The sequence below is a fragment of the Spermophilus citellus genome (assembly GCF_964194105.1).
Source record: "Spermophilus citellus genome assembly, chromosome: 2".
Classification (NCBI taxonomy): Eukaryota; Metazoa; Chordata; class Mammalia; order Rodentia; family Sciuridae; genus Spermophilus; species Spermophilus citellus.
The window spans coordinates 95381949-95394473 of record NC_138183.1 but is presented as its reverse complement, the minus strand read 5'-3'; the positions used below and the strand labels follow the sequence as shown (position 1 = coordinate 95394473).

The window sequence follows — 12525 nt, the reverse complement described above, 5'->3', positions numbered from 1 at the left end:
GTGCTGGCCAAACATACTGAGAGTTAAAAATGATTGTTATCACAGATGAATCTGCTGGGTCCCCACCACAATTGCCACACCTTAACACCTACTCCAAGAGTGCTTTTACAGGGGCTTGACTACAGTGCTCTACAGTCTATCATGACTGCAAACACATGGCAATTATGTGTGCAGGTACTGTTCTCAGGACATCACTTATAGCAACCCATCTGACCCTTACTGGGAGATGGCACCACACTTACTCCACTGGACAAAAGGGGACACAGAGACAAAGAGCTTCTAAGCTCTTGGGTTGCCCAGCAAGACTCTCGAAAGGAGGGAATGGGAACCCAGGCTGTTGTACACCCAAGTCTCCACTCTTTCGCTGCGAGCCTGTATTGTGCCTCTCAAAGAGAAAAGGAAGGGGGGACTTTTTCCTTGGGTTCTAAGTGCAAGAAAGATAATGTCTTTCAATCAGGAGCATTAAAATTAATGTTCTTTGTGTTGATTTTCCTTTGGAGAAAAATCATAGGATAATGGTAAAATACTAAATATTGTAATATTCCCCCTCCCAGCATTCTTTTTAAAACTCAGATATCAAAAGCACAATGGTGACAATCAATAGGAGAAACTGAGACAGTGCAGGAACGCACATCATATTAAATTCAAAATTCTAAGCTGGAAAACAGCCACCCTTTCCTAAAACACATGGATGGAGCACTCCACAGGCTTCTTTTATTTTAATTATAGAAATAATCTAAGAATGGTGCAGAAAATTTGGTAATAGATTAAGGGAGAAAGACTTTTTACTGTACCAATCCCAGTCCAAACCTGGCATTATTTTGATGCTCTCCTTTTATGTCTTTTTTTGATTTTTTTCCCCCTGAGCAATTTACTCATTTTTTTCAAGTCTGTTTTTGCCATGAACATCTGGGTTTGCATGCAGCCTGGCAATCTATTTTTAAATAAAAGAAAAGACCATTCCTAGAAGGAGATGGCAGCAAAACACAGCAGAGTGCTATAAAATATCTCTCTCTCTCCCAAAGGAAGTTGTCTCCTGTGATGGATTATTGGAAGCCATGATTTTTCAGCTAATTTTTGCTTAAAAGATAAGCTGACTGCCCATTCCCGTGGGAGTTTCTGAGATGGTGATCAGCACTCGAGGCCAAGTATGAACAAAGCCACTGCATTTTCCAGACTGTCTGAGTGTAACAAGTGCTGCCCTCTGTGGGAGCTGAGCAAGGGCCAGCAAACATCTGGGAAGGAACAACAGTGATCTTCAGAAATCCTAGCTAGACCAGGGGCTGTAGGGGAGCTGAAATCTCTCTGTGGTGTTTTGGAAATCTAAGAATACCTTACCATGCATATTTACATATGTAATGAAAGTGGTATGCCTATTCCCAAAACCCTTTCTAGTCTTAGCAAAGTGTGCTTTCTACCAGTGGACACTAGAGAGACCCAGTAGTGAGAGACCCAGTAGTGAGCGACCAATAATCTGTGCTTATCCACCCTGTGGAAAACCCAGCATAACTTTCGTGGGTTTTTGTTTTGTTTGTTTGTTTGTTTGTTTTTACCAGGGATTGAAGCCAGGGGCACTTTATCACTGAATTACATCCCCAGTCTTTTTTGAGACAGGGTGTCACAAAGTTGCTGAGACTGGCCTTGAATTTTTCGATCCTCCTTCCTCAGCCTCCTGAGTCTCGGAGATTATAGGTGTGTGGGTGGCGCCTGGCACCAGTCTACTATTGGTAGATGGTGGGTAACCAATTGAAAATAGTCCTTTTATCTGAACAGTCTGTCGATAAACATAAGATTCTACACCCAATATAAGGTTACCAACTATATAATCCAGCAAAAAACAGAAATTGCAAACAGGGACCGTGGCTATGTTCTGTTAGGCTGCTGACATTGCTTCAATAAGATGAATTTAAAAATTAGGAAATTTCATGTTAAAAGTTCATTATCTACCTTATTTTGCTTGTAAACAAAAAGTTTTCTGTCTTTCTAGTCCAAATTGTCACTCACAGAAGGACAGTCCACAGTGCACAAGCAAGAAAACACTTAGCTGACAATGACTTTACTTGTGTCCTGTATGAACAGGTGAGTTAGGCTGGGTAAGTTTTTCTAGACTTCTCTCTTGAATCTTGAGAAAAGAGGGGAAATGGAGTTACTCCAGTGGCCCAGGAGTTGACCCAACATCTACCTGGTGCCTTTGTGGCCCCTCACAGCACCAAAAGCAGAAAGGTGTGAAAATAACGATCCATGACATTCTCTCTCCATCAGGTGAACTTCAAAGGGTTTTATATATATATATATATATATATATATATATATATACACACACACACACACACACACACACACACACACACACACTTTAAACAGTTGGTTATTTCCAAATCTAAATTCCATACAAAGAAAGAAACTACTACAATCTATAACATCCCTCCAAGACCATGGGACAACTATGAAACTTCAATCTTCTAGTGGACATCAAAGGTATGACAACAAACTTTCTGTGGCAGGTACTCTTTGGGCTATATGTCAGGAACATTGTGGGGTATCCAGAGCATGTCTTGGACAATCAACTAATTTATCTATTTATTTCTGTAGAAAATTTGTTTTGTGAAAATTATTTTCATGATCATTAGAGGAAACTTGGAGCTATACAGTAGTGTTTTTAAAAAATGTTAACTCACAATAGCAAAAATAAAAGATACGACTGTTATTTTCTTTGTAAGCATTTTAACATAGTAGGAATTATAATGTGCATAGAATTTATCTTTTACTTTGAAGCCCAGGAATTCTCTATGCATTTTACTCTTCCAACTAAGACCTATTCGATTTAAATAACACCAAAGTGAACATTTTGTGCATACAACAAGGTTCCTAGCTTAAAGGGTCTATTTTGAAGACTCTTGATGAAATTGCTATGTATGAGGTAGGCTGCAAAGGGTACATCTGCATTTACTTATTTTTTTGTCATGTTTCTATAAACCTCAGAGTAACAATGTTTGATAAACAGGAGCATAAGTGATTCCTGGAAACTCAAAACACAAAAGAAAAAAGCAGTCATCTTTCTCATTTCCACTCTACTTTATGGAAATGGTTAGTACAGGATAAAGACCATACACAGCAATGGTTAAAAAGTCAAATTATTTTTCAAGTCTACCTCTGGATGAAGAAATCAAATGGGGAGCTTATGTACTTATACCAAATTGATGTGCAAACCATAGGACAGGGACAGGTGCTCTTGCTAAAACCTATGTCCAAAGCTTCCTTCTGTTCAATAATAATTAACGTGGGGAAGTCTGAGAATTTTTAAAATAAGAACAGGTAGAGAGCTGGGGAGGTAGTTCAATGGTTGGACTCTTACCTATCACGTGCAAGCCCCTAGGTTCAATCCCCAGCACCACAGAAAATAAACAAACAAACAAACGGAATTTCTTATAGATGAACAGAATTTCTCACCTTTCGGAGTCTGGCAAGTAGACCAGCCACGTGCTCATGCTGTTCTGATTTAGCAAGATCCTCTGCCGTCTTTCCATCCTGTTGGTGAAAAATTACAAGTTTTTTTTTTTTTTTTGTGCAAAACACAGCTGTATGTGTCTTCCACACACCTAATCTGTGGGTCTGAGGTAGAAAAGTAACAGACATCAGCAGCAAATCAGGTAAACAAAAAGTATGTCCTATAGTGTTTCTTTATCTGGAGAATCCTTATTTGGTTGCCCAGGAAAAGACAAGACAGAGGAACAATCACTGTGTGATGTCTTGGGGTATAACAAAGAGATGTCTCAACCCCCATGGGTGTTAATCAAAATGCATTAGTTGGCTGATTATTCCATCCTGAGCCCCTCTCTTCAATCAGGAAGACGACCAAGAATATCATTAGGTGCTAAATTCTAGTTAGTGCAAGCTAATGTCTTAACAGTCCTCATACAGACAAACTGAGCCCTCAAATGATGCCAGCTCCTGGTAATCACTGTGCATACCAAAGAAAAGGCTTAATCAAACAATTTTGATTTAAAAATTTTTAGAGACTTCATAAGACCTCAGTTTCATACTGAATGAATTTATTTGTTTTCATACCATGAGTATGCATAAGGGCTAACATTAATTAAGAACCTTCTGGTAAGCTATGCCAGACCCAGTTCTTGGTGCTTTGCATGCATGAACCCTTGGCATCATCCGTGGAAGGCGGGAGCTGTCACTGTGCCCATATCACCAAGAGGGATATAACTGCTTAGTGGGTTATTCTGTTGCAGTTTTGTAGATCATTCAAAATTCAAAAGTTTAAATGATGGAAGCAATTTTCAAACAAATCAAGTTCACCTTGCTTTTTCTTTATCAATATTTATCAACAACGAACAGTTAAAATTTCCATCCCTGTATAACCACAGGAACACCCAAAATCTGTCTACCTGGAAACCTCCCAATTCCTCAACTCCGCTTACTCTCTGAGACATGCAAAGGGTCCCATTAGCCCAACATTTCTCAATCTCAGCACTGTAACATTTGGACTAGAAATTTTTCTGTTGTCAGGGGTGTCCAACACCTTATTGAATGTTTAGTAGCACCCCTGGCTCTACCCACAAGGTACCAGTAGCATCCCCTAATTCTGATTTTGTTTTTTTTTTTTTTTTAAAGAAAGAGTGAGAGAGGAGAGAGAGAGAGAGAGAGAGAGAGAGAGAGAGAGAGAGAGAGAGAGAGAATTTTTTAATATTTATTTATTTAGTTCTCGGCAGACACAACATCTTTGTTGGTATGTGGTGCTCAGGATCGAACCCGGGCCGCACACATCCCAGGCGAGCGCGCTACTGCTTGAGCCACATCCCCAGCCCCTGATTTTGTTTACAACCAAAAATGTCTCCAGATAGTTGCAAGTTTCCAGTGGGGGTCAAAGTTGCCAGGCTGAGGACCCCTATCTCAGGCTGAGGATGGAGCTCAGATGGATGCTCCAGAGGAAGGATGCTTCCAAAGCAGGACTACCCAGCTCTCTTTGCTTCTTTAAAGTTCTGAAATGTGTCAAGTTCCTTCCTTAAAGTTCTGAAATGGGCAGGTGAAGACTTCTCATTTGTTCTGGGGTGAATCAGGTGCCTTAGGGGACACCACATCCCCAGAAAGTGGTTCATGCCAAATCATCTGGTTCCTTTACTGATATGTGAAAGCCTTCACAGAGACTGAACTCTGAGGAAGAAAAAGAACAGGCCTGGCGGGAAAGTATGGGCACAGGTGATTGGGGCCTTCAGAAGATGGTCTAAGACTAGTGCTGTCCAGGTCAGCGGGGATCAAAGACAAGACTTGGAAGGTTTTATTCTCTTGGTGATGTACTTTGCATGAAAGTCCCATCTAAATGATCATACCCCTCCCTGTTCAAAATAGTAACAGGCTATCCCCTGGCCTGTAACAGGAAGAGTCCCACCTTTCCCTGGCCAGAAGAGCAGGGCACACTCCAGCCCTGCTCACTCCTCCACCTGCCTGGAGATTCTTCATGCTGTGTTTCCCCAGTTATTCACAGCACCCAGTGCTTTCCACATTTCTCTGCCCACTTCCTGCCCCTCAGTCTTCACACTCCAGGTAATGATTCCTTCAGGAAGAGGCTCTGACCCTCTCAATTCCCTTGGGACCCTACTTTCCTGTCACAATATTAGCTATTGGGATTCTTTGGTGGAGACTCTCCCCCATTTTCCAGAAGTTTCTGAGGGAACACACATATCTTATTGCTATTATAATCCTGTTAGCAGTACCTGGTAGAGTATATGCTAGGTGTTTGTAGAATGAATAACTTAGAGGCACTGAGTAAGGTTTTATGAGCACCTGGAACCAGTGGGAACAGCAGTGGAAGCTGGAGGTGAGCTCCTCTAGAGGTTGGGGCTGCTGATAGCCCACACTGCTGGATTTTGCAGAGGTCATCTGCTGGCAACTTCAAAGCTAGTAATGAGGTAACATCAAGACTTTTTAAAATATTTTTCTTTCCCCATAAAAATGCTTTATTATGAAGTAAGTAGACAATATTCCAAGATTATGGTTGGGCGGGGGTTGGGTGGAGTTGATAATGGAGCATCAGACCCTGGTCCATGCACAGCAGGAAATGTATTTTGCATCATGTGTGATTTTCAGTGGGTTAGGAAGTGCCCTTAGAAGGGGACCAATCCCATGTAGAGTACTGATAATAACTAGGCCTGCAGAGAAAGCACAACTCAGAGCCAACACTGCACACAACAGATTCATTACTTTTGGAAAGAGAATGACATCGTAAAAAACATGAACACGGTCAGGGAGGCAATATCCTACAGAGGTCAGCAAACATTTCCTATAAAACACATCATACATGTTTTGGGGTCTCTGTTGCAACTCCTCATCTCTAATATTGTATGTAGCACGTATAATCAGAGATAATACTTAGATGAATGGGAATGGCAGTGTTTCAATAAAATGTATTTACAAAAACAGGCAGTGGGCTGGATAATGATGAATGGGAATGGCAGTGTTTCAATAAAATGTATTTACAAAAACAGGCAGTGGGCTGGATAATGGTTTGCTAATCCTCTGATGAATTCCAAGATATGAAGCTCTACTTCCAGCCTCAGGGACCTGAAAGGGGCCACTATATTAAAAAATAGCACTTGGCCTTAGAGAATTACCTTATGTCATCAGTGCTTCAATCTGTGAGTTTCAGGATTCTCCCAAGCAAAAGACAGTTGACCCACTGCTCAGCCACCACCAACTCAAATGATATTTCACAGCAGTAAGAAGACATTATCTTATTGTCCTAACTATTGTCCCTCTTTGGTAGTTCATGAAATGTGAATCAAAGAATTTCTTCTGCTTAGGAGGTACTAGATCTGAACTGGGGAGTGAGAAAACTGAGTAAGTCTTATTTAAAACTATTTTGGAGACCTAGCAGCAGAGGTGAGCTCTTTAAGCAATAAAGAGCCGCTCCTTGCCTCAAGGCAGTCTGGCCTCAGGTGGCAAACAGTAGAACCCTGTTCATTAGGATGGCTGCTTTTTCCTCTAGCTCCTTCTAAAGGACCAGGAGGCTCCAGTGCCCTGGGGTAGAGGGTGAGCATTTAGAAAAGGGAAACACATACATGTAATCAAAATTACAGCGGCACTGTTGTGTAACAGAGAAAACAAATGGCCAGTGAGAACCAGCGGGAATTTCTGGCAGAGTGGGGCCTGTTGAAATGAGAATAGGATGAAACATTAACCAGATATTAAACTGAGTTTGTGTGGGCAAATGTTTATGTAACTGCAGCGGAGGAGTTAAAGCTTAATAGCAGCTTGTCTGCTCTAGAATGCAGTTGCCAAGCAATACCTTTCCCCTCATGCCCTTGAGGCACAAGAAGTTTCCAACAGCTCTTTCCTGCCAAAAGCTGCAGTACTCACCGAGGTCAACGCCTCCACATTGGCTCCCATCAGGCAGAGGTACCTGACTACGTCCAGGATCCCGTTGTTGGCTGCAAGGTGTAGAGGCGTTCGCCCATACTGGAAAGAGAAAAAAATATCAAAACAGATCTCAGGGTTATTGCTCATGAGACCCTTTGGTTCATACTTTGTAATTATTGAGGAAAATATCTAGGGAATGTATTCCAGGAGACCATATTAGGTAGAGGAACCCTGGGACGAGGAGGAATCATCTCCCACAGAGGCAAGCCAGCCAGGCAGACCATTTTCAAGTACTTTACTGTTTAAAGAGTAATTTCAAAATACAACTACAAAGGATAAAAGAGAAAGCTAAAATTAAGTTTCCTATTGTGATGACAGGATGTGACAGACTCAAAGTCCCAGCAATATCTGCATCACAGTTCTAATTTAGACACAGCAAGGGAAGAGGAGATGGAAGGACAGTTATTGAAGACAATCTACTGAGGTGAAACATGAAGGGCATGCTCACTGTTGATAGGCGTGTGGTTCCCAAACTGCATGCCATAGGACCTCAGGGCATAGCGGTAAATTCACAGGAGTGCTGAGAAATATCTTAGGTTTCTGCTGTAGCCACCAGGCTCAGATACCAAGTGAACTACTAGTTTTGAGGTAGTTAGGAGTCTACACCTTAGATTCTATTGCTTTGCTTTCAATGCCATCATATCTTTGCAAGAGGTTAGTGGTTGGTGGGGTAAGAAACCGGTATCCTGAGAAAATCCTTGTGGATCAGGGAATGAGACAGCTGGTGCCAAAAGGCACAAACATCCTTTGACTACTTGTCGTTAAGTGAGAATGAAATAAAAATATTAATTTTCTTTCAATTTATGTTTTATTTTTCTCAATGGCTGCCAAGTTGTTCGGGCTAAACTACTTAATCAGTAGAAAGTATTTCTTTTGCCCTAGGGGAAGGGGAAATAGAAATTACTGAGATGCTAAAAGTGGTGTGATTTGATGAAGTTTGGGAATCTCTGTTTTATGCTGCTTATTTGTACATCTGTTTTTGTTATGAAGTTAAAACATGCTCATTTAAAATATACAAACAAGTTCTGATGGGCATGCTACCTACTGATGAACTGATATTTCAGGTAGGAGGGGAAGAAGTTGCTCCCCCACCAGCTCTAACAGAGGTGTGGTTGCTGGAGAGAGGACCTCACATCAATTGCCTTACACCTTGCTGTTTCAAGCAGGCATGATGGATCCAGCCGGCTGCACCTAACCTCATCCAAGACTGCACCTAACCCCAGGAGATTTTTCAGCTTTGGGGGATGCGGGAGTGGGTGGCAAGGCCAAGAGCCAACCACAGAATTTCAAGGGCTGCCTAGGAAGGGCCAGCAGTTTGGGGCTATTTTTACCAAAAAAGGAAGTTAGTTTTATAAAGATAAATGTACCTAAATGATATTGTACTTAATAAAATATTAGTTTGAAGAAAAAAATAAAATATCCTAACAATATAGAAATGAATCCTTGGCATTACTCACCTTTCCTCCACAGGTTCCCCTGCTCAGAGCCCTCCCTACTGAACATTTTGGTGCATTTCCTTCCAAGCTCTTATCTATGAATCTTTAATATAGGGTACACAATTTTGAAAGCCAAGATGTGGTCATATTCTACATCACTTGCGTTATTCACCTAACAATAGATTGTAGATGCTTTTTCATATCTTTAACTAAAATCTATTACATGTTTTTGAATATCTGAATAATACTCAGTGCAGGACTACATAATGATTGATTTATCCAGCCCACAGAGGACAGACACTTCAGGGAATTCCAGCTTCTTGCCATTTTAAATGATACTGCATTATGTACACACATTCATCCTTTGTTTACCATCATCTCTAAAGTCATTTAGAAAGCATATATTAAGCTTTCAAATATCCTGGAGTAAGTGTGAGAAAGAAAACAAGTTTGGAAGATAAAATGTAAAGAAGATGTAATTTTGCTTATGAAAAAAATACACACACACATATATAGTTTTATAGAAAAGAGATAATGAAGAGAAGTCTAATAATGAGACAAACAATGACTGACAGTTTCAAAGCCCCCCAACTTTAGATGGAACAGAACTTGTACTTCTTAGCACTATATTCTGGGCCTTTTGCTATCTGGATCCAGCATCTCTTTCTAGTATCAGCATGTTCCTTTTCCCCATTGCCTTCTCTCTAAAGAGCCGCACCATGTCCCCTATTGTCATGTTACCTACAGTCACCAACATATACACGATTTCCTCTGTCTGAAATTGGCTCTCTTGACCTCTTCACCTGTCAAAGCCCTAGCCATTTTAAGTCACTACCTTTGTAAAACTTTCTATGATTTCTTTGGTTTTCAAAGTATTGCTTCTGGGTTTCCATAGAACCTTGAGAACCCTGTCCCAGCATGACGACAATGTGAGGGACTGCTACTTTTGAGTGTGTACTTGTCTGCCTAAAAGCAGCAGGGGGGGCAGAATCATCCACACTCCTATCCACAAGGTCCTGAGTGCTGGCACCTTACTAACCAAAAAAGTGTATAATTAATCAGTGCTTATCAGCCATGGAGTACTCACTCTCCCAGTTCTGTGTGTGTGTGTGTGTGTGTGTGTGTGTGTGTGTGTGTGTGTGTGTGTTGTCTCTGTCTGTGCATGCAACTTGCTTTCTCTGTTGTTGCTTATGAAAAGAGCCAAAAGATATAAACAGTAAGGACGACACATCCATGACGATGCATTCTATGTGGTCCCTTCCTTTTCTCTTGTGTGATCTTCAACACAGCTGTGTTAAACAGTCACTGTTCTGACCTTCATATGAGAAGAATGAAGCATGAAATAATGTCTTTCACTACAGTGAGCATCAAAGGTAGTGACAAGGTACTGTCACTTGCTGGTGATGGGTAGAATCTGTCTCTAGGGAAATGTGATCTAGCAGGAAGGAGGCAAGAAAACAACACCCTGAGGAAAGAGTGACAATCTGCTTGAGAACGTGGATACCACCATGCCATATCCACACTAACAATCCCGTATTTGAACAAACATGCATAAAGGTGGATTAGCTATGCTTTAGTGAAGAAATAATGTCTTTCCTTTATTTTCCTGCACACCATTCTATAGAGTCTCTATTACCTTTCTTTATTTAAAAAAAAAAAAAGAGTAGGGGAGAAAAAATAGAAAAACAAGAGTACTAAGGTTCAGATATAGTTTTGTCTCTCTAAGTTTCATGTAATGGAGTTCTGCTGTCCACTGTAAAGTACTAAGAGATGGCAGAAACTTTCAGGAGTGAGGTCTACTGGAGGTGGTTAGGTCACTGGGGCTCCACCCTCAGAAGGGATTAATGTCTGTGACTGGAAAGAAGGTTTCTAGTCATAGGCATTAATCTCTGTTAATTTCTCAAAGGACTAGATTGGTTACAATAATGGGTTGTTATAAAGCAGTCAGCTTCTCTCTTGTCTCCTCTCTACCATGTGGTCTCTCTCTCTCTCTCTCCCTCTCTCTCTCTCTTCCTCCCACCCCACCACATGATGATATCCACCATGTTATGATCCGGCCAGAAGACTCTCACCAGAAGCAGGTCAGATGGTTCCCTGTTCTTGGACTTTCAGCCTGCAAAACTGTGAGATAAATAAACCTTTTCTACACAAAGTCATGGTGTGCTAAGGATCTGAGCATCAAAGCCCAACTGTAGAGTCTGTCTGAAGTGTAACACAATGAAAAGCTATGGATAACCAGCATTTCTGCTCCAAATAGGTTTGGCATTAAGTGTCTGAACTTTGCCACTGATTCCAAGAGGCTAATAATATGGAATTAATAATTTTCAGTCTGGCCGAGCCTAATTCAATGACAAAATCATCTATTGAATGCCTCTGTATACCACTGCTTTGCCATATATAGTAAAAAACACAAACTGTGTCAACATTTATTTTTTACTACCATAGCCATCTGCAATACTAAAAATATAGAAACATTTCCACCAAATGCCCTAGGATTTTTGTTTGTTTAATGCTGGGGATCAAATCCAGGGCATGCTGCATGCTAGTCATGCTCTACCACTGAGCTACATTCCCAGATAGTGTACACACAGAAGGCCCACTATGCATATAATGGCCAAATCTAAAGGTAGTCTAATAAGTATATCATGTTCCATGAAGCTGCTTTTGATTCACATAAGCAATCCTAGAAGGAAAGCCAGGGTCTTGACACTACTTGATACTACATTCACCTGTCCCAGTAAGCCACTTACATAACCACTTAGCAAGACTAGAATGGGATAAACCAAGAAATCAACCAACAGCAAATGGCTGAAACCTAGAATATTGCCTTTCCACATCCTCAGAATATGAAGATTAGTAACTTCAGTTTTCATTACAAGTACTCATGTAACATGCAGGAGGAATGATTTTCCCATAGAAATATAATTTTCCAGCTGTTTCAGATATTAATTCTTTTATCTTAACAAATCAAACAAAATCCTGCTGGCACTGTATATACCATTTGTAAACAAACATGTTCCACAATTAAAAAATCAATTCCACATGGACTTTGTTTTTAGCATAATCATAACAAAACAGTGCTTGCCTTTCATAAAGTTACAGGGCTAAAGTAATATGAATATCCAAATGTTCTATCTAATTTGGTAATGAAAGTTGAGATGGGATTCAGGGGAAAGGAAAGGCAGCAACCTACTCTAGAAATTCGCATATGGGATTTTTTTATGAATATAGATGTACACAATTTATTGTTTTCATTTCTTTATTACTGATGAGATGATAAAATCCCCTCAGTCTTTCCAAATTTATTTAGCACAAAGAAAGGTGTTACGAAATTTTAACCATAGAACTCTAAATGGAGAAAGATCAGAAGAGATGTAAGGTCCTAGGAACCAAAGCATCTTATCAGGCATTTCCTGAAGACTTAGTGCCCTAGAAAAGATGCCTTTCTTTGTACCATATTCTCTGATTGCTCTCTAGGAGCCTGCAAGACACACACACACACACACACACACACACACACACACACACACACTCATTCAAGATGACCACCAATGGGAATCCAAGCAAAACAGGAAGTACTCATTAATGCAACAACTTTCTGCTCTTCTAGGAGATTATTCAAATGTCACATGTAAAACAGCTTAAAATGGAACCGTCTTGG

General features: G+C 40.6%; 1 protein-coding gene across 1 annotated transcript in view; it reads right to left on the bottom strand.

Annotated features, from left to right (window-relative positions):
- LOC308638352 (death-associated protein kinase 1-like) overlaps positions 1 to 12525 on the bottom strand; it is an 84379-nt gene that overhangs the window by 27792 nt on the left and 44062 nt on the right. Inside the window, exons 16-17 of the mRNA XM_081275730.1 lie at positions 7369 to 7467; positions 3451 to 3528 (exon numbers count right to left, since the gene is read on the bottom strand). Of these exons, the coding sequence (XP_081131856.1) occupies positions 3451 to 3528; positions 7369 to 7467 (177 nt within the window). The remainder of the gene's footprint in view (positions 1 to 3450; positions 3529 to 7368; positions 7468 to 12525) is intronic.